Source organism: Tachypleus tridentatus, chromosome 10 (genome assembly GCF_004210375.1).
Source record: "Tachypleus tridentatus isolate NWPU-2018 chromosome 10, ASM421037v1, whole genome shotgun sequence".
Taxonomy (NCBI): Eukaryota; Metazoa; Arthropoda; class Merostomata; order Xiphosura; family Limulidae; genus Tachypleus; species Tachypleus tridentatus.
Window position 1 is genome coordinate 179,269,204 of NC_134834.1, and position 23,189 is coordinate 179,292,392.

Below are 23,189 nucleotides of genomic sequence, written 5' to 3' on the forward strand. Positions count from 1 at the left end.
CAATAGGTCCCATGTTCTTTCAAAATGTTATGTTATAAAAACCTTAGGTATTCATTTAAGAAAGGGTATTGATTATTGATTTATTTAAAGGATCAGAAGAACTACTGCAATTATCCCAGGAATGGAGATAAGTTAAGATCTCTTAAATTATTTTCTTTTAAAAAATAGGTTAACAGGAAATCTTATTAGCGTTTACGAGATTATCCATGTGATACATATGTAAATTTGGAAAACATTTTGATTGTTTGTTTTTTGTTTTGAATTTCGCGCAAAGCTATACGAAGGCTATTTGCGCTAGCCGTCACTAATTTAGCAGTATAAGACTAGAGGTAAGGCAGCTAATCATCACCACCCACCGCCAAGTCATGGGCTACCTTTTTACCAACAAATAATGGGATTGACTGTAACATTATAATGCCCTCACGGCTGAAAGGGAGAGCATGTTTGGTGTGATGGAGATTGAATCCGTGACCATCAAAACGCAACTGAAAAATGCTTAAGTGAATACTTTGTATTTTAAGTCACTTATCTAGTAGATCAGAAATGGTAGAGGATGGCTCTTATAAAAAATAATGGTTCATTATAATGCAAAGTCAAAGATATACTGGACAAATTGAGGTTCCTTATGTCAAACTGAATGCTTGTTATGTAAAAAAAAAAAAAGAGAGAGAGAGAGAGAGAGAGAAATTACCAGTGCATGAAAATTACGATTTCAGTTGTTACTTGCACAGTAACTGCAGTTAAAAGTATTTTATTACCTTCATGTTCTAAGCTAGCAATATTTCCTGGATGTGACAAATGCAGCAGTTTCACATTGGAGTACCACTTACAGCGTTGACGTTGATGTGTTTGGTCATGTGCCACAGAACTTGAATTTAGACTTCGAAATTGAACAATTTTAGAATACGAAATTTATCTGTTATTTGCTATTGTGTGGCTATATAATGTGAAGAACTGAATAGTATCCAATTACAATTTTTATTCATTTCACCTACACAGTGTACAGGGTTTCGTCACAGTGAATACAAAACACGTTTACACTATTTCACTAAATGGACAGAAGCATAAGTTGTTCCTAACTAGCAACGAAGATTGTCAATGGATTTGTTTCAAGAGTTGAGATGCTATGAAACCTAGCGCTAAACATGCTCACCCTTTCAGCTGTAGGGATATTACAATGTTATAGTCGATTACACTCTTCGTTGATTAAGAATAACCTAAGTATTGGCGTAGTTGTCTTTATGTGGTCGGCAGCTCAAAATTAGGGATAGCGGCAGATAACATCAATAGCTATGTTACGAAGAAACTGCATTGTTTTAAAATAAAAAAGTAATTTAGTGTGCATCTAGGTAAGTAAGCTAACACTGTTACAAACTTATACTTTACCGTAGTATTTCGATAACGTACAGTACTTTGGTTGATGTAATCGATATGCCATTCTCAAATTGAAGTCATTAATTAAGAAGTGTTTTACCTTTCAGTTGACCCCTAACTATGGCACAGTAGCATGTCTGCGGAATCACACTCCTAGAAACCGGGTTTTGATATCTGTGGTGGGTAGAGCACAGATCGCCCACTGTAAATTAGTGTAAATTCTACACAACCAAACAATGTTTGGAACGGGATAATGGCGTGTATGTCTTCTTATAACAAAGCCACATTGGACTATCTGCTGAGCCCACCGAGGGTAATCGAACCCCTGATTTTAGCTTTGTAAATCCGTAGATTTACCAGTGGGAGGCAATATATAACTATATATGTCATTCATGTTTCATAAACTCACTATTTGTAAAAACTGACAGTTTCAATTTGATGGAAGATGATAAAACAAAGAAAAATGACAAAAAAAGGTGACAGCTGATGGAATAAAACATAAGATAAAATAAAAACAATGAATAAAATAAACAGATGTCGGAATTTGCTAATTACGTTGTCCATCCGCTGGCACAACAGTAAGTTTGAGGACTTATAAACACTAAAAAAAGTTTCGACACTCACGTTCAGCAGAGAAGTTTTTGTGTAACAAAAACAACAAAGTTATTACATTTAGAATTGTATAGTTTGCATGTGTATTTTCTCATAGCAAAGCCACATTAGGCTATCTGCTGAGTCCATAGAATTTTATAATTACATTAGTTGTGCGCAGAAGTTGGTACCGGGTTTTAGTAAATTCCATTTGTTTTTCTTTTTTTGTGTGTGGTTCAAAATGGTCAAGGTTATACAAACACGCAATTCTAATCGTTCAGTCTTACACCAGTAGTTAAACATGGCAGGTTTTATTTTTGAAACAGTTTTATATTTTATTAGAGGATGGAACTTTTCGACGTTTTTTCTTGCTACATGTATATTCTTGTTTCTTCATTGGGTGATTACTCGTATTAGAAACTTTCCACCAGGCCCAGTCGGTCTTCCTGTTGTGGGTTATTTGCCGTTCTTAAAAAGCAACCAGGCGTATCTTCAAATAACAGATCTTGGAAAAAAATTCGGAAATGTTTTCAGGTGCTATAATATAAAATTTATTTTTAAAAAGTAAATGGCAAAATAACGGTTTTAACCAAAAAACATATTTATTTTTATTAATCTTACTTGCTAGCTATTATCATTATATTGCGATTTTTATTTAGTATGTTTTCAAGCACATTTGCTTTCCAAAAAGTTTTATTTTTACGAATCTTTGATTACTCGCAATACTTATGAACATTATACAGTGTCATGTGCTAATCTATCGTTGTTTTATTGGTGTATTAAGTCTTTTCATTAATTATCGTGCATATGAATTTTATGTTTTATTAAACTAACTGTTGGGGCTATGGACTATAGTGTCAAATACTACTGTAATGAGATGACTTAAACAGTTAATATCTTGCTTGAATCTGTTATAATATTATGCAATTTCGTATTAAACAATGATACTAGTAATTTCTCATTATAATAATTCAGATCATTATTTTTAGTGTACACAACTTTGTTTTACACCTAAAAACTCCCGATTTCAGTGATTTGGAGGTAACTCTGAAGGCTCATAATGCTAAAACCGGGTATAGATATCAGTGACCGCCACAGCGCAGATGGCTATTCTACTGAGTAGCTATGTACTTAGTATAATACAAACAAACAAATAAATGGAAAAATATTTATCGATTGTTTGCAAAACAGTTTGGATAAAACAAACCCTGTAACTTCTGCAGTAAAATAACACAAACTCAAGTTTTCATACGCGTGTTTTTGGCGATTGTTCGACTTTTGCTTAGGGCAAGTACTTATGTGTCCGAATAGAGAACGCTAACTTTTAGAACGTGTTTTTTCTTATAGCAAAGCCACATCGGGCTATCTGCTCAGCCCACCGAGGGGAATCGAACCCCTGATTTTAGCATTGTAAGTGCGGAGACATACCGCTGTACTAGCGGGGGGAAACTTTTAGAAATATTTTGAGTACGATAATAAATAACTTAAGTTTAATGCCAACTTCAAATTCACAACTTCTGTTTTTTTTTTTTTACAAAAGATATATTAGTGTTTTTGCACTATTACAGACAACTATTTAAAGAAATAAGTGTTCATGTTTTATAAAATAAACATCGAATGTTCTTGTTATAGTTTAAACAAGATACAATAAATCATAATACCTAAAAATCAAATTTTGAAAAAATAGAAATCCATATATTCACAGGCGTGACGTGTTTCTAATTAAAAATATTTATGGTGTGATGCCTTGGCCTTTGAGTAACTTTAACGATTTGGGGCTTGTAATGTTAGAATTCGAAATTTGATATTCACAATTGGTACAATGTAGATAGCCCATTGCGTAGCTTTGCACTTAGAAGTGGCCTGGCATGGCCGAGCGCGTAAGGCGTGCGACTCGTAATCCAAGGGTCACGGGTTCGCGCCCGCGTCGCGCTAAACATGCTCGCCCTCCCAGCCGTGGGAGCGTTATAATGTGACGGTCAATCCCACTATTCGTTGGTAAAAGAGTAGCCCAAGAGTTGGCAGTGGGTAGTGATGACTAGCTGTCTTCCCTCTAGTCTTACACTGCTAAATTAGGGACGGCTAGCACAGATAGCCCTCGAGTAGCTTTGTGCGAAATTCCAAAAACAAACAAACAATGCACTTAAAAGTAAAGAAACAAAAGAAAACTGCGATAAGGAGATTTTATATCCACTAAAAAGTTTCTTGTTTTTTAAATTTATTTTCAAGAACTTAACATGTACTCTGCGCTGGTGAAATATAAAAATCGAACATTGAAATAAACCACTAAATTAAAGCTTTCATATTCCTCGAAACTGTGATATCCTCAAAAATGCGAGCAGCCTGCTTCACAAATGAAATGTTTATACACAGTAAAATATGTCAAAAAAGTTGGCACTTCTGTTGGCAGTTGCTCAACGTATGAAGGCCGTTGAGATGTTGTGTAGATTAAAATAGTTCATGTCAAAGTCAAATAAATAATAGTTCACTATTGACTTACAAGTGTACAAGCTCCGTTAGGCGAATCTGAAGTAGTAGCAGCCTTGCACAATTCCATGGGTATGATTTAATTTTATTTTTATGTCTACAAGTTCACAGTCGATGAAAAGTAACTAGAGTTGTGAAACGAATGTTTTAAAACAGGATTCGTACGTCGAAATTTAAAGAGATTAAAATAAATTGTCTTGTTATTATTTTGTTGTCTTTTTTTTGTCAGGTTTCAGACTTTTCACAAATAAACGTTTGGTAATTTGATGGATTTTGTTTATATAATTTTATATTAATTACTACCAAAAATGTTATATCTGTGATATTTTTCAAAATAAGATTTTTTGTTGCATTAGGTGGCGTAAGTGTCGGATTCTCATAAAACGATTACGTATTATTGGCTTTTCCGGCAGAATAACGTTACTTGAAAAACTTAATTTTTGGATATACCAATAGCTGTTGATTTTATGTACATTTTTTATTTATATTTTTATTGGTTTTTAGGAAAAAGTTTTTATTACAACAACAAAATTTAAAAAAGAAACATTAAAACCTTATTGTTTCAAAACATTCAAGGAGGAGAAACGATGAACAAAACCGGATGTTAAATAATAATGTTCGTTTTCTCCGCACAAATACTAAAGACTAGAACTAGACTTTCTACGTGTAACTAATATATTTTTATATGATTTTAAAGGTTTACTTACCTTTTTCTCACATACTTAACTATAAACATCTGTAATGTGGATTTTCATGAAATTCGAACTGAGTGATTTAACAATTACTGGGGTGTTTACACCTTTAGCTAACGAAGCGTGATTTTTAATTATTGTAAAAAGTGGTATTTCACCGTTACTCTTATAATGTCCAGCACTTTTCTTTTGCAATCTGAAATATCAGAAGGAAAACAGATTGGTAATTTTCTTTTATTCATCAACGTATTAATTTAAATACTTAATAAATAAACTGAAGAAAAGATATGCATTTTAAAATGAATTGAAATTATTATTAGTTTTTATGAAATTTATATTAATTCACGTTGTAGAAAAGCTGAAGAAATTAGTTTTCAGCACAATGAAATGCAAGTGTTTTGTTGTTAATGAATAGAGTATACCATTCTTATAATTCAATCACTATCATCAGGGCTACGGGTGCAGCTATTATTAAATCAATTTAAACAGTACATTTTACGGGGCAGAGGAGAACAGTAGGTTCATTTTTTAATCACTATCTATCCAAACTAGTATATTGAGCTGACAAGAAACAAAACAAAGGCTGGTCGATTATATTAGGGGACATTGCTTTGTTGCCATAGCATGACTTAAAATTAAAAATGCGCCACAGTCGTGGCTGCGCTATATTTGAACATGTTCCGTCATCAAACATTGATTTCATGTTCGCATGATGGGTTGCATCACGACTGTTCAATACCTGGATTACTTTGTTATTCCTATATGAATTTGTTCTTCCACCAGAGATTAAGAGTGCTACGCCCCATTGAAAGCATTTTAAAGAAGTCAGTCTACTCCAGATGCCAATATCTTATCTCACGATGAGAACCCTAAGGATAAGGTCCATTTTTCACGGGGCTATTAGCCAAAAAATCAATCTATCATTAAATTATTATTATTATCTACTTAAAAGTTTAACCTATACATGACCCATAGCTTTGCACGAACAAGGTCACTTTAGGTGTTAGAGATCATGATCATTCATTGACCTAAAGAGTTAAGGTAATTTTTCTGTACAGCAAATATAACGACACATTAAAGCTATTCTAAGTAACTTGATATTGATGATGTAAAGTACTTTGCAAGTGATTTATAACTTGACATAGAGATCCAAATAATCTGCTTCAGAATATGCTAGACAAACATAAGTTTATAGTACGTTTATTGTAGTTCAGCAACATATCTGGAGACAAAGTGGTGAAGGTACAAGATTGCAGGAAGTACTGTGCGATCTAGAGACCCAAATTACTTTCAAGAACTCAATATAATCTTACTGATAGAGTTTTTCAACACATACTAATGTCACGTTACTTGAGTGAAAAAGCTCTTGCTACATAGATTTCAAATATGTTTCTGTACATATTTCCACGTAAATCATGATTAAAAAAAACACACGCAATGTTGAGCATGCCGTAATTACAGAAAAGTTATTTCAACCCTGATCACCTTTTATTCATATTTCAAGGCTCATAAATATGCAACTGTGGATTAGAGTTTAAAACGCACGATAAAGGTTTGTATTCCTATCCATGTAAAATTGGCTTCTGTAGCTCATTAGAGAGCCAGACCCCTAACAATGGAGTAATTAGCTGGTCCCACCACCATCATCCAATAGATCGGTGGTAAGTCTGATGGTTTGTAACCCTGAAAACCCAGATTCGATATCTGTGCTTACCAACCAACCAGCAAACAGACGAAAGTTCTATTACACTATATATCCATGTTTTAACTAATTTGAGAGATGAACTAATTTTCGTTTTTTAAACAGGTGAGAGAGTTCGAAGAAAGTCAGGTGAGAAATGAAGGCTACGTATAATTATTGTTAATTCATCCTTCCGTTGTTGTCAAACCGAGGTGATTTAAAGTTTCAAAACATCATAAGCTTTATGATAAATTAGTTAACGCTTTTACATAAAATTCTAGTTCTGTTGTAGTACTTAGGTGGAATTTCCATATCGAAGTAAAGTCCTTCATTGGTACAATTGTAAATATTGTCGCATGTATTTGGCAAAAAAATAATGAGTTTATGGAAAAGATTAATTTAGTTAAACCAATTTTTCATAGTCTACACGTAAATACTAAGAGTTAATCCAGCACTTATAGGGTTAAAGGTTTTCGGCACTGAATTTCTTTCGAATTATTAGGTAGAAAATTTATTCCTATCTGTCACTGTTTAAGCTATAAGCACAATAAAGAATCAGTACATGAAAGACAAGAGTCTTGTTTTCCTGTATAATTAACAATCGTGATGTAATTTTCGCTTTTTTTGCATGTCTTGTGTTGGAATTTATACTAGAAGTGTTCACAGTAATGGAGAAACTGAAAATGATTAGGCGTTTAAAGAAAATTGTAGAATTACAAGACTGTTAAAAATTTCAAATGAAACATTTGGGCTCATTACCTCGTTATCATTACAAAACTTTAGTCTGGGGACCTCGTAATGGTTTGTTTATAGTTAAGAGCAAAGCTACACAATGGGCTAACTGTGCTCTGCCCATCACGAGAATCAAAATCTGGTTTCTAGCAAAGTGAGTCTAAAGACATACTGCTGTGCCACTGGGAGTCCTTCGTGATGGAGTTGTTGATCAGGAATCAATTTAGATACAGTATTGATTACGTTTTCAGTGTTTTCGAAGTCTCTCAGTAGAATATTCAGTTTTATATTTTATACAAGTACTGCTTTACTTCTAGCAGATAGCCGTGGTGGGCAGAGCACAGATAATCTATTGTGTAGCTTTGTGCGTAATTCCAAACAAACAAATACTTCTAGCATATCAGTTCAACATTATAGAAGGCTACGCGCATGTGACCATACTTATCTTTGTATGATATTCTTAAGCAAACAAAAATGTCCGTGTCTGTTAACGAAGGTCTTGTGTGAGAACTGTGATTATCGCAGAAATATCGTATAAAAAATATAATTCAAAAGACTGGTGAGAAATAAAACTACTTTTCCTTATTTATTTTTGCTCTAGTATAATATCACAAAAATTATACTTTCTATTTTTATTTGTGAGTAAATGTTTTTCTAAAACTTCATTCATACCAATGTTTTTATGTAGTTTACGTCTGGGCAGCAGAAATGTTGTGGTTCTTAATGACTTTAAAGCTGTGAAAGAAGCTCTAAGTAAAGATGCTTTCCTTGGACGTCCTCCAGATATACAGTTCCGTACCTCAGAAATCACTAGTAAGTGACAACTAAGTAGCGTTTTGTTACTTAATATATGTATGATGTTTATAAATTAATCAGCCATCCAGACTTGCTTTATGGAGTCAATATCAATTCATTAACATATATATAATGTATTTACTTGGAACCTGTGTTTTCGATATTTCATAACCAGCATAATACTTTACATTATGATTATGAGGTGATAAGTGACTTCTAGATACATGGTGAAAATATTAACTCATGTGACATGGTGATCTGTTTTGTGGTGATTTCCTCCAGTTTGTTTTAATTGGTGAGATGAGTGGGTTTGGTTTGAATCTCGCGCAAAGCTACACGAGAGCTATCTGCGCTAGCTGTCCATAATTTGACAGTGTAAGACTAGAGGGAAGGCAACGAGTAATCACCACCCACCGCCAACTTTTGGGCTACTCTCTTACCAACCGAAGTGGGAGTAACCGCACATTATAACGCCCCCACGGCTGAAAGAGAGAGCATGTTTGGTGTGACAGGGATTCGAACTTATGACCCTCAGATTATGAGTCGAGTGCCTTAACCATCTGGCCATGCCGGGCCGAGAGGGGTGGAACTGACATATGACCACAAAGAATATAAATACAAATGTAAAACGTTGTGAACGAATGCAAACCTCTAGGTTTTATAGCCCATACAAATGATAAGTTTGTATTAATAAAGTACTCACGCATCTAAACATGTTAATTTTGAAGGATTCTTCCTGAGATGGTTTCTTACATTTTTGACTACAGTAAAATACATATTTTAGAGTCGCATTGCAGGTAAAACAGAATATCGCATTTTAGATTTTGGTAAAAACTAATTATTACAGGAGGTATATACCAGATTAAAAGTGTGTATATATTTAGACACCATAATTTATGCATTCAGTAACGTATGTGGGATGGAATACCATATATCCAACTGAGGGTTGCGGGTTCGAATCTCCGTCCATACTCGCCCTTTCAGCCGTGGGAGCGTTATGATGTGACGGTCAATTCCACTGTTCGTTGGTAAAAGAGTAGCTCAAGAGCTGGTGATTACTAGGTGCCTTCCCTCCACTCTTTCACTGACTGTTAAATTAGGAACGGATTGCGCAAATAGCCCTCGTGTAACTTTGATCGAAATTCAACACAAACCAGACCAACAGTGCGCATGGAGATCAGCAGAACGACGAAATGGACGAACATTTTGAACGTAGATCTATTAACCCTAGCATAACGCACTACAGTTCAGTTTTAGTGTTACGTTACTAAAGGGATTTTTCTCGTTGGGTTATACTAGATAATTTCTTGCTTCACGATACGGAGTTTGAATGTTTCATGAATATGTTTTATTCCATGTTATCATGACATTAATCGCATAATAAAAAATTAAACTTCAGTGTTTTTTTTTTTTAATCAGTGAGGTTACTACGCGGTCATGTTCATGTCGAGAAAAAGTCACGTTTCCATATTTCTTTATCTAACAACGAATTTGATTCTAAAACAACCATGTTTATAATTCAGGTGTGGCGATTACCAACGGCCTACCATGGAAAGAACAACGTCGTTTCTCATTACACGCTTTAAGAAATTTGGGATTCGGAAAAACAAAAATGGAAGATCATATAAAGGTTTGCATGATTGTCATCTCTTTCATAGGGAAGTTTCGTATTGTTATATCTTATTCAATGGCTAAGCTAATTATTATTGCTTCAAATGTAATTTAAAATCATTTTAAGTACGTCCTCTTTTTAACATTTCTTTTGTATTTGTGAAATCAGTTCTAAACGATGTAGGCGTTAGCCTATTTTTTTTTTTTTTTTTGAAAGCCTTATAGGAATCAGTTATTAGGTAAAATTACACTTGATTTTCTGTTTATAAACACCAGCGAAAGGCAAATAATATGTGAAGAATGCTTTCATTTGTTTTTAGGAAGAAATTAATGTTATTCTGGAACAATTCGCTGCCTGTGAGGGTAAGCCTGAGAACATACGTCGGCTCCTTGTTCCCAGTATGTCCAACAATATTTCTGCCCTTGTGTTCGGGAGGAGATTTGATTACAACGACCCAAAGAGACTGTTCCTTGATAAAAGACTTCGAGAATTCGAGGAATCATTTCAGAATTTCAGTCTATACACTTTCTTTCCATGGTTAAAACACATCGTGCTGAAGTTGAGACCTGGAATTTACAAGAAATTCTTGACAAATGTTGAACAACTACAGGAATTTATTATGTGTGTTTATTTATTTACTTATTTTTTAACAAATAAATCACAGAACACTAAGGTTTACACTTGCAATGAGTAGCAGAAAAGCAAGAACTTGTAAATAAACTAGCAATTTATCCAGAAAATTATGCAGAATACAAGAACTGCATGGTTTAATGGTTAAGGCCTCGATTCGCAATTTGTGGGTTTGAATCCCTATTGCCGAACAGGCTTACACTTTTCATCGTGGGATTGTTATAATGTGATGGTGAAATCCACTATTCATTGGTAAGAGTAGCCCAAGATTTTATTATGCGTGGTGTTGACTAGCTGCCTTCCTAGTATTCTTACACTGCTAAATTAGGGACAGCTAGCGCGGTTAATCCTTGTATAGCTTTACGTGAAATTAAAAAGAAACTTTTTTTTTTATCTAATTGGCATCACTTGTTTACAACAGTGATACATTTGTTAAAATAAAAACAAAACAATATTGAATTAATATAACGACCTTTCAATCATTTATCATTTACTTTTCATATATGATATTAACACTAAAATAAAACGTGTAATAATTTTAAATTATCAGCTAGTTGTGTTTCTATGTACTTAGTTTTTAACAGTAGGCTAAACTACTGATTTGTGTGTATTACTTTTATTAACACTGAGCTCCTCAAATTGCTAACTCTCATAGACAAATATTCAGCTTTCTCTTATCAAATAATCAAGATTGCAAACTCAAATGTTGACCTAACTATACTCAATAAAATGCTGAGTTGAGAATAAAACAGGTATTCATGCTATTCCATATGTATACGTACCAATAAAATCACCTGACTTAGTTTCTGTTGATTTCTATGTAATCAACCTATTGAAACGAGCGCTTAGAAATTGCTTCCTGGTATACTAGATGTACATGTACAATGGAAAGCAGCAGGTAAGAATGGTACGCTTAGAACGCGACAGTTTTACGACGAAATATTTTGCAATGGATATAACGCTGCAGGATTTGCAGACAGAGCACGACTGTACTTTAACTACAAGGTGAAATAAAAAAATATAGTCTTGGAGTGTTTAACAAGTCCAAAATCCTGTTGAAATTATTGTTACAACCTACACGCACACACACACGTGTATTCATGTGTGTGTTTAAAAAATGTGTTTTGTGTAATCGTGAGTACAAAATTTCATCATACTCTGAATTTCAGAAACGAAATCAAAACTCACGAAGAAACATTAGATGAAAACAATATTCGTGATTTCATTGATGCGTTTTTGTTGGAGATGAAGAAACGCCAAAACAAAAACGACACATCAGACACTTTTAACAGTAAGTTATGTTCGAGTTCTGTTTAGATATTTTTAGGATTCAGCAGACTCTTGTATATATTATGCTCAGTAGAAATGTTAAAATATATATTTAACTAATGTTAAATTTTGTTGGATAGTTAGCATGATTTCACCAGGGGGATATTTTGCCTTTTGACGCTATTTGAATAAGTTACTTATCTAAACTTGGTATGGGTGTGTATCACGATTTTTTCTGAAAGTAGTTAACAAGGTGCCACATAGAAGATCTTTATATAAAAATAGTATAACTGAGGCCAACAGATAAGTTACCATGTTCAGTAGAACACGTAATTATAAGAGATAACAAACCAAATCAGGGTTTTTTGATATTATTACTTACCTTATTAGTGGTTAATATGGCATGCACGTAATGTTGAGCTAATATGTGTTTGTTGTTTTTGAAAGAAAAAAAACGTACAATTCTGTACATATTTCAACCTTATCAAAATCAGTGAATGAAAACGGAACTCAATTTTGCTATAACCAAGATTCGCTGTGCGAGATGTTTGCCATTAGTAATAAGAATTCCACAAAATTATTGATAGCTGTCAAAAGTTGGCTCATACTTAATCAGTAACTAAAGAGATTGTTGCTTTTTATTGTGTTACATTGTTCTTTATCACTCAAAATGAATACAACGTGATTGGCTGATTCACTAGAATAATTTATTACAAGTAATCAGAAATATTAAACATTTTAATTAGTGTATAAGAACTTAAATACAACTTGCAAATACCAAATATCTGAAGCAGTTGCAAAGAAACAAATTGTATTTGTAACCCAGTATAATTTCTAATTTGGTTATGTACGGTAATTTCAGTCTTCCTCCAGGAAGTTTGATGTTTACTTCTGTGATTTTTTTTATAATTTTTGATTTGCCTAACCTTGTTTGCAGTACGTTTATATTAATTTATTTTCTAATTTGAGAAAACGAATTTGTTTCATTCAGCGTTTCATCCCATCACTTTAAGAAAAATTTGTACTTTCAAAATAAGATTAATTTTTTGTTTAATTAAAGGTTGTGCGACAGAGCTTTGCTTTTTGTTTTTCTCTTTTAGTGGAAACGTTAATAGGAACTGTGCAGGCACTGTTCGGTGCAGGAAGTGGAACTGTTCGTATATCTGTGCACTGGCTACTTCTGACAATAGCAGTTTACAGAGATATCCAGGACCGAGTTCAAAAGGAAATAGATAATGTTATTGGACGAGAAAGACTTCCTTCTTGGGCTGACCATACCAATCTGCCATTTACTCAGGCTGTTTTAATGGAGGCTCAAAGATGGCGACCTGTGGCGCCTCTCAGTATTATGAGATAGTAAGTGGCATTTATGTTTGATAATATACAAAATACATAAAACGTATTTTGTGTATTTGAGATATATTTTATTATTTTGTTATTTATGCAGGGGCATATTTAGGTAGAGGGGCTCAGCCCATGGTCTTAATGGGGAGCCTATAGATAATTTTATTCTATGTAAAATTATATGGAATGTTTTGCTCGTATAAATTACAAGCCTCTGGGCCCACACAACCTTACATCCGCCACTGCATATACGTCTTATGGAAGAAGTATGTAAAATAAAAATCGAACTACTTATATGTATATATATATATATATATAAAACAGAAGAAAGTTCATAAGCTGCAATGTTCTATCACGTTATTTTGCACATTGTCAATTTACAGTACCTCGAGTAACAGTTGTTAAGTGAATGTTTAAAGATAAACGTATTATTTCGTAAGTTATTTTGTTTATATCTTACTAAACGTACAATAACTCCTAATTGTTGGCCCCTCGTGGCTTTGTGGTAAGTCTGGAAATTTACGATGCTAAAAAGTCGTTTTTCATTGTCCTTAGTAGGTACAGCACAGGTTGTCTCTGGTTTTGCTTTGTACCTAACAACAAAGATATTCTAATTGTTGAACAGTAAATAATAAGGGACTGTATTCGTTTTGTTTTCACATAAAGCACTTTAGAAGATACTACAGTACAAGAGTACAATGTTCCTGAAGGGACCTACGTGATGACAAACATATGGGCTGTCCACCATGATAAAGCCTATTGGAAAGATTCTGATATATTTTGTCCAGATAGATTTCTTAATCAAGACGGAACTTCAGTGGAGAAACCAGAATATTACATACCGTTCGCTCTGGGTTAGTAATTGCAAAGATGGTAGAGGTTAGAGATGCTACCATTAGATATAATGTACTTTTTAATTTGTTTTGTTTTAATTAGACACAAATTTAATGTAATATAAAAAAAGACATTAAAATGTATTCTGGAAATATATAGCTTAGCTTTATCTTTGAATCATACGAATTACGAAAAATTAAATAACTTATTATTTTTTATAGAATAATTTTGGTTAATAATAGACTTAAGAGTTTTAAAATAGTTTAGCCTAACTGTACTAGTATTTGTGCGATGAAATGTTTTTAGTGAAGGACGTTCCAATTAATTTTAATAGCAGTGCTTATTAATGTAGAAATTAATTCATACATATGTATTTGTAATTAGGATTTTGAAGTATTATTTATAAGTATTACATTATACATAGCAATATAACTTGGTTATTTATGTTACAGGAAAACGTAACTGTCTTGGAGAGACTTTAGCTCAAGTCGAAGTGTTTCTGTACTTCGCCTCAATACTTCAACGTTTCACAGTTGCATTGCCAGAAGGTGTTAAGCCTAACTTTGACGCTAATTTTCAATTAACTATGGAACCAAAACATGCTGATTTTGGTTTTTTTCCAAGACAGTAATTGTCAGTCTTTTAAATTGTTTACTTTTAGAACACTAACCATAAAATTAATTGAAGTCAATTTAGGGATTTTGCTTGGAAATGATTTGTAAATACTTCGAATAATAACATTAATGTGTCTTTTTATTTTATGTGTCATAAATTAACCTTAAGATTTTAAAGTATAAATTTGAATGACATTTAAGGTTTTTATATCATACTGTTATAATTTTTTGGTGCTTTTACCATATTTCACAATCTTTCTATCCAAATATCAGTCCAGGTTTTATAACTCTTAAGAGAAGTTAATCATTAGAACAGCGTATTGCTTCTTACAAATCAGTATGTTCCGAATTTCTACGCTTCTAATACAAAATATAAAAGAGAAATGGTAATATTTTTAGTTTAAATGCTTTCACAAGGTAACAACTGTAAGTACTTAATTTCTTTTATGGATTACAGGTTAATATGATTACACAACTACTTTTTTACAAGCAGGTTAACAAGTTGATAACGTTGTTTCTCACACTGATGCTTTATTTCCCCGCTAACAAATGTTCTTTAAGTTGAAACTAGCCAGACTGCTTTAACTGTTTTTATTGAGCTTAGTGACGAACGTTTGTTTTTATCAACTTGTAGTTTAGTCAGAAGTCAAATATGTTAATTAATCTTTTTTTTTTTTTTTAAGTACTGGAGTTTGTTCACGTAAGTTAATGCACCATGAATTATTAATAAAATACTTTTGACTTTAACAATGTTGTTTGCGTGCATAGTTATTATACACATGACTGTTTCATTCAGTACATGATTTTCTTTAAATTGTTTCGTAACACTGGAGTAAATGTTGTGTGCAATGAAAAACCTGTCACACTGTTAATATAACAAACTTATAATATTTTAAATATAACCCATAGGTTACATTGCTTATCGTCAGTTGGCAACCGTTGAATCAGAGCATTTTAAATTCCTTTAACTCGCCTTTCTTCAACAGTATTTGATATCTTGTGATCTGCCGAAGTTCAAAGGTTGAATTATTCTGTTAACAACAGAAACTGTAATAGCGAAACAGTTGATATTGAAGACTAAAATGTATGTAAAAAAAACAGCGCCATGAGAGCGATTTATAAAGGTATTACAATTTGATCCGGTAAGTTTACATTAGTTATTATCGATAACAGTTACCAGAAAATGTAAGTAGCAGTATTTACCAATGGTTCATACGACATACCGCTAAGTGGGTATTACAAGGTAATGTCCAAAACATCAATAATTCATTTGACCATCAGGTGGGCGGTGGAAACTAAACTTGGGTCTTCTGTTATCTTAAATCTGTTAAAATAAACTTTTTGAAGTGAACGTATTCATTAAACTACATGCAGTTTCCACCACAGGGGGTTGATAATATCGTGTTTCTCACTACCAGATACTTTACAACTTACTGAACGTGTTATACAGATACAGGTGTCGTCAGTTTTCATCAAGTGTAGTGTATCAAACTGAATGAATCACAAATGGATAAAGTAATAGAAAATTGCATCTGTATGCTTGTTTAATGACATCATAAACTTATCACAATAGAAACACTGTGTTGTAAACAACAGATGCCACTCAATTAATGAATATTTCTGAGATAAAAAAAAATTAAAATAAAAATTTTTCAGAACTTTTTGAAAGCATGCGCAGAGACGCAATTTTGACAACAATATATTCAACATAATTTCTTTCTTCAACTGTACGGCTAGTGCCTTCTATGAAACACGCAAGTCATCTAACGTATGAATATTCTTATTGGCACGTTGAAATTCTTGTGATATAACATCCCAAAATATTGTTTATCGTTTTTAAGTTTGCTTACATTTAGTGCTTGTACGTGTTGGATCAGGAGAATAGAGAAGTAAAGAATACAAACATACAATTTACATTGCATTTTATTAAACGTTTGAGTGGTATATAAGAACTTTGAATTTTGTAGATGGTTAAGTACCTTGTAATAAAACGAATTTGAAAATGCAAACTTGCAAGACAAATGACTACCACTGCTGATATAATGTTTTGGTGGGACACAATGTATCAGAGCTACATTTTGGCATAATTTGATATTTTGTAGGAAGTTTTGAAAAAAGGTTTTTATTTGTTTAGAATTAAGCACAAAGCCATATAATGGGCTATCTATGTTCTGCCTACCATGGGTATTGAAACCCAGCTTCTAGCAGTATAAATCCGCAGACGTAGCGCTGTACAACTGTGAGTAAAGAAACATGTAACAGTCGTTTCAGACGCAAAAAAGTCGTATATTCAGATCGGAAATTTAACAAGTTCCAACACAAAAATACTTTTTGTACTAAAAACATTAGAAAATAAAATAATATGAATCAACTTGGGAATGAGAACCATACAGAAAGAAACCCGAAAGAAGTTGTACTTCAGCTGGTAAGCAAAATACGACTTTTGTGATAATAAATAAAAGGTCAGTGGCAAAACCGTAAAAGTATACATAAGGTAATAAAGGAAAATTTCCATTTGGAAAAGATATCTCGCATAAAAAAAAAAATGCTTCCATGACATATCCGTTCCACTGTCGTATACCTAAAGAATCTAGAGGATGAAACAGGTGTTTTCATGTCCATACGAAAATATACTGGTCATGTCGCCAGCTTCAACGACTTTAGGCTTCTGTGTGATCTCATTGTTGAAATGGGCACTGGGAACCGCCATGCTCATAAAATAAAATCCTTGTATTGTGGAACATGAAGTTTGTATACTTATCAAGGTATTAATTCTATCAAAATAATATTCCTACAATTGAAAAACAGCATTATATTTAAAGGTAATATTCAAAAACCTTTGTATAAAATATGTAATCCAGACAGTTTAGGAGATTATATATAGCATGTTGATTCATATCGTAATATTTAGAAAAAATACATTATTTATCAGTATAGCTACACAAATTTTAACTGTATACACATTTACGAGACTTTTTTTTGTAGAAAGTTAGTTAATCGTGTTTAATTTATTTCACAAAAATGATTTAAAAGTCCAAGATTAAATAAAATTTCATTCATTTTCATTAACGTATACACGAAGGTTAATAATGTGTAACTGAAACTATGAATGTTCTCACTTCCTCATGTATTTTTCTATGAAATCGTCGACTCGTTCCTCCAAAAACGACAGTGGGCCCTGACTTTGTAAAATGACGTCATGGAATTCTCTGATGTCAAAATTATTTCCTATAAAATAAAATAGAACAACTTTTTTAAATTTACATATTTGATTAAAGATAACTATATGTAACCAGTTAAACTTCTTGAAAACATATTACAGCTAATTTATCCAACTTTTACTGAGGTAAAATGGAATTAGCGATGAATTAAAGATAAATATTTTTAAATGTTTTAATGAAGAAATAAATTTTATTTTTATTCTCATTTTCAGAAATATTATACGTTCGTGAAGTACTGCACAAACATATCAGAAAATAGAACTCGTAGTCAATTAAAGATAATTATACTTAAACGTTGTAACGAACAGCCAAGTTTTACTTTAAAGTTTTTATAGGAAAAAAATAGAACCACGACAATGTTCTATTGATATTGATAAAAGGGATCATTATCTCCCAATTAAAAGTATTTTAACAATTTGTAATAACAGTAATTATTTTATGGATAATATCAGTTTATTCATAAATAAACTGGAAAATAATGGTTGCTAGGACTGGTTTATTGAGTCTTTAATTATTTTGTTTTTTTAGAATAAATATAAAACACTGGTAAATGTTAAACTCTCGGCATGGTTAGGTAGTTTGGACGTTTGACCCACGGTCTAAAGGTTGCAGGTTCGATTTTCTATATCACCAAACATGCTCGCCCTTTCAGCCGTGGGGAGGTTAAAATTTGGCCGTCAATCCCATTATTCGTTGGTGAAAGAGTATCTTAAGAGTTGGCGGTGGGTGGTGATGACTTCCAGTCTTTTACTGCAAAATTAGGGATGGCTAGCGCAAATAGCACTCACGTAGTTTTGCGTGAAAGTCAAAACAAATTAAACTAAGGTTAAGCTCTCGTTTACGGAGATTACATTATGGAAAATATAGAGGGCGTTAGTTACTTAATTTATGTCGCTTAGTGTTACTTTTAAAATATTTCACTATACCGGATTGGTTTTTCTCAGCTTAACCAGTTGATTTTCGAACAGTAAGAGTTTTTGTCATAGATTTTAGGGTGGATTATTTCTGATATAATAATAAAAATATCATTATTATTTTTGTATAATATCAAATAAAATGGTGAAGGTTGGGAGTTTACCTTGTAGAATTTGTTTCAGTTGGTTTAATTCCATATTAACGATATTTCTAAATATCAAGAGTAATTGCCTTCACACAAGTGAATGCAGACAGCGAAAAACAGTTGGTGTTGAAATGTTGTAGGCTTAAGCACTTAATTCCTAACCCTTAATTAACTGTTTATCTTTACTTTCTAGTGAGTTTTACGTTAGCTTTTGCCTGATATATGGAATATCCCCAACGTATTTGAGTGCTATGACCATAGGTATTATTCGTTATAACTTTACCCTATAGCTAAGGATGACAATAAGGAATGTTATCATAGGCATAACTCTGAATTTCAATTTTATTATATTGTTCTTGGTTTATATCAAGTTCATTATTGTTTTGCAGTGTTGATTTTAATTGCTTATGGACAATTAATGTATCGCGTAGCATCAGATATGTATACAGAGATGCCAACTATTTCGAATGGCTGAGCGTAATGATTCTAGACAGAGCCCTTTATCATTTACGGCTACTAGGCCTGACCAATGTCTCTTAGTTGTTTATTATTATATTATTATTATAACTATTATTATTTATTACTGTTATAGATTGCTCATTTATGACTGTGTTTTGTGTATTTAATAAATAAATTAAAAAAATTCTTTTGAAATTATGTCTTATTTAGTTCAAAGTAGCAAACATACTGGTAAAACAACAATTAACATGCACAAACAGTAAGCAGAAAAAGCCTTATATCATGGTTATGACACCTATTGTAATAGTTTTGCAGCTGTTGAAGCCTTTACTTTCATGAGAATGTCTCTGGATGGTTGGGAGTTATAACAACATTGTCCATTTGACTGCATACACATCTTGTGTGTTATAATACTGCTCAAAACTGAGGTGCTCAAGTTTGGTCTGAACTTGCTTTTGTTTTTAGTCACTAAACTAAATATCCTTTCACTATCAGCATTAGAATGAAAGATTGTAAGAATTCCAAGCATAACCCTACACAGAATGTCATACTTCTGGTTGCCATTTCCATTCTTAACTGTAGACAGCTGAACCCAAAACTTGTCAACATTCAACTGAAGGACAGTTTCTGAGAAAGTATTAATTTGATAGTTCAAATATTGCCCTTCCAACTTGTGAATAGTGTCGTGCTCATGTGTATTGACAAGGACAGAATACCTGTCTGTGAAGAAGCGTAGAGAAGAGAAATCTTTGCTGACTTTTAGTTTTGTGTCAGAAGTTCATCATTTAGAGGGAAATGTTTCATCATGTAATTTGTAGCTACAATATAGCATTTCTTGACACTGGTGTAGAAGCTGATCAGGTCCTTTTCATATTTAACAATGTATTCCTTGGCAGCATTTCCAATAGAAACTGCCTCATCAGATTTGTGTAAGGATTTATTGTTGTAGTCAAGTTCAGTGATGTTGCCTTCAAGATATTCTGGCTTGATGTATCTGACAAGTATATTTTTAACCTGTGTAATCATAGTTCTATGCATAATGTGTGCAAGGTTCTTCTCTTTGCAATATCAAATTGGCTTGCTCAAATAGAGGAATTGCAGATCGAAGAAAAAGACAAAATAACAAGTTCATTTTGTTGTCCAAGAAAACTGTTAACTTATCTAACTTACTCTGCTCATAACTTTTCTTGGTTACTTCCTTGCTAGCTGTAGTTTTCTTCTCTTTTATCATTGATTGTCTCTTCTTTAGTTCAAGATCAGAGTGCCTATATATTGAGTTATATCAAATGTTTCTTTGTCTGCTTTTAGAGACTGTTGTCTTGTGTACCTGTGTGGCTGAGAGGATATCCTGACTGTTAAAGTCTTGCTGCCTGACTGAGCTGCACGTTTAGATCCTTTTGAATTTAGATTTTCCTTTTCACAGTGAGAATACTTCTTCAATGGCTTCCACATGTTCAATATTCTGTTGAGACACACCCAAGTGATAGCCATCTTGTGTTAACAAGTTGTAGAATTTGTCTTGTTTCTTTGTTATACAATCATTGAAACTCTTTGAAATGTTGTTTTCTGCTAGCACTTTTGTCCATAAAATAGTAGATATCTATCAATATATCAGAAACTAGGCAGGGCAGTTCTCTGAAAGCTTTCTAGGCAGCAATATTCATGAGGTGACAGGCACAGCCCATGAAGTAAATGCTAGGCTGTCGTCTTGAGATGTGTCCCATCACACCTTTACCTATACCAGACATAACTGAGGCAGTGTCTGAAGAAAAACTAAGACAGTTTTCCCATAGAATTTTCCTCTTTGTCAGTTTGTGGTCCAAAAGCTTGAAAATATTCTCTCCCGTTGAAGCTTCTTTCCATTCCACCATTGTCAAAAGAGAACAAACAATTTTTCCAAGCAAAGGGTCAAGATATCGTACAACCACTGGACAAAGTTTTGAGTTATCATGTCTATTGATCCATCTGTGGCTAAACTGTAAACACTGTTATTAAGTATGCTTGAAATCATTTTTTCATCTTTACAACCCAACATTTGTACAATGGCTGTAGTTTTGGTTCTATCACAGCTATATTTTTTCGCTATATCAGAGTCGGGGAACATTTTTCGGAATAGATGTCCTGCAGGATTTGCCACAGCTAGGGGTAAATTATGAGCAACGACAAATTGCGTGAACATAACTTCTGCAATTATGGTTTCATATTCTGAATTCTTGCTCATAAATGTCGTTATCTGCATCGTTTTTGTATTCGCATCAGCCTTTTGTTGGTGAGATGCCGATTTTGTATGTCTGGAACAAACGTTTATCGCGCCATGCGCCACAGAAAAATTGATGTGACAAACTGTACAAAACGCATGACTGTCACTGACTTTTGATGCAATGACAGGTTATTTTGCACTATACTCTTTCCTAAATTTTTGATTCACAGTTTTAGTCCTTTAAATTTGCCAGAAGCAAGACAATCTGGTGAATGAGGCCTCTTTTTTTTCCATTTTGTGAACGATCGGATTGATGTTTCTATGCTGCTTAGAAAATGAGAAATACCCATCTACGCGAGCGCTGATTGGCTGATAAGCACTGATGACGTAACTATGGATTCCTCCCACGTACTCAGTATGGAAAAGCACAGCATTCAAACTATTGGTAGACGTCGGAGATACAAATATTTTTTATTATTTCAAGCACAAACATAATTATCGCAAGTAGCCATTTGGACTATGTCTTTTATTTATTATCAAAACTTATTTGTATCTCACTAGGAACTTTCTTTTCACCCCTTTCAAGCCCTAGGGGAACAATTTATCACTTTATTGTATAGGCCTATATAATATATAATAATTTGGGAGTTGCAACAAGTAATATTTGTTTGTATGAGAGTATAGTCGTAATGTATACACCAAAATCGTAATGATTACGCTCAAATAGTAATGGTTGGCATCTCTGTATATATATATATTTATTTAGTGGAAAATGATGCTAAGGTGTTGATTTAACCGCCCTTTCTCCTTTATTTACTATTTAATAAGTTTCCTATTCGGGAATATTCTATTACAATGATATACCAGTTCTTAGTCCAGCTAGCTATTTGTCAGTTACTTAAATATGCTACTTCTGTTTACGACAAGGTTATTTCCAATACTTCAAGATGCCTAACTTATTTGGCCGTTATGGAATTTTAGCATTTACACCTAGACACCATTATGTAAAATGGGTTATTTAAACTATCTATTATCTTGTGTTTGTCCCCTCGCTAGTACAGCGGTGTGTCTTCGGAGTTACAACGTTAAAATCAGGGGTTCGATTCTTCGCGGTGGGCTGAGCAGATAACCCTTTGTGGCTTTGCTATTTGAAAAACAAACACACACACACATCTTCTGTTTAATGTAGGATAAACAACAAATTCCTTGCATTTAAGGTTTAATTAAAATTATTTTCTAGAGATAGTACAAAATATCAATTTATTAATTGAATGAGTGGAATACATACTTTTGATAAAAACAAAACTTTTATCCTTAAGGTTTAAACCAATATTTAAAACAAAAGTGTTGATTCTTTAAGCAAAATATCTGTATCAGACGTTTATTTTGGATTTACACTTATAAAGTTTAACATAAGAAAGAAAGGTAAAGGTAAAAAAAAGAGATTAATTTTTGAGAATTTTGTAAAAATTGTTTGATCTGCTTGTGAACGATCTGGGAATATTATAAAATATATAATAAAATAACTATATTAAGTAAACGATACAAAACTTAGAATTTTGTCAAAATACACTGCTGGCTAAAATCTTAAAGC

The 23,189-nt window shown here is 33.0% G+C and overlaps 2 protein-coding genes across 4 annotated transcripts in view; one reads left to right on the forward strand and one right to left on the reverse strand.

Moving 5' to 3' along the window:
• The first annotated feature begins 2,200 nt into the window (after window positions 1–2,200).
• Window positions 2,201–15,402, forward strand: LOC143231036 (cytochrome P450 2J6-like). Its single transcript, XM_076465516.1, has 8 exons — window positions 2,201–2,499; window positions 8,246–8,370; window positions 9,876–9,982; window positions 10,284–10,585; window positions 11,764–11,885; window positions 12,964–13,219; window positions 13,874–14,061; window positions 14,494–15,402. Exons 1-8 carry the CDS (start codon window positions 2,267–2,269, stop codon window positions 14,670–14,672), a joined length of 1,512 nt encoding a protein of 503 aa, XP_076321631.1. The 5' UTR covers window positions 2,201–2,266; the 3' UTR covers window positions 14,673–15,402.
• A 2,293-nt stretch (window positions 15,403–17,695) lies between these two features.
• Window positions 17,696–23,189, reverse strand: part of LOC143231038 (uncharacterized) — a 55,225-nt gene continuing 49,731 nt past the window's right edge. For all 3 annotated transcript variants that reach the window (XM_076465523.1, XM_076465524.1, XM_076465521.1), the window contains one exon: window positions 17,696–17,883. In XM_076465523.1, the coding sequence (XP_076321638.1) occupies window positions 17,771–17,883 (113 nt within the window). In that variant the 3' untranslated portion in view covers window positions 17,696–17,770. The remainder of the gene's footprint in view (window positions 17,884–23,189) is intronic.

What these genes read in the sequence shown, in the direction of transcription:
- LOC143231036 (XM_076465516.1), top strand. Translation starts at nt 2,267, where the DNA reads ATGGCAGGTTTTATTTTTGAAACAGTTTTATATTTTATTAGAGGATGG. An exon ending in AAATGGAAGATCATATAAAG is followed by an intron (nt 9,983 to 10,283) that starts GTTTGCATGATT and finishes ATTTGTTTTTAG; the next exon opens with GAAGAAATTAATGTTATTCT. An exon ending in CACATCAGACACTTTTAACA is followed by an intron (nt 11,886 to 12,963) that starts GTAAGTTATGTT and finishes TTTCTCTTTTAG; the next exon opens with TGGAAACGTTAATAGGAACT.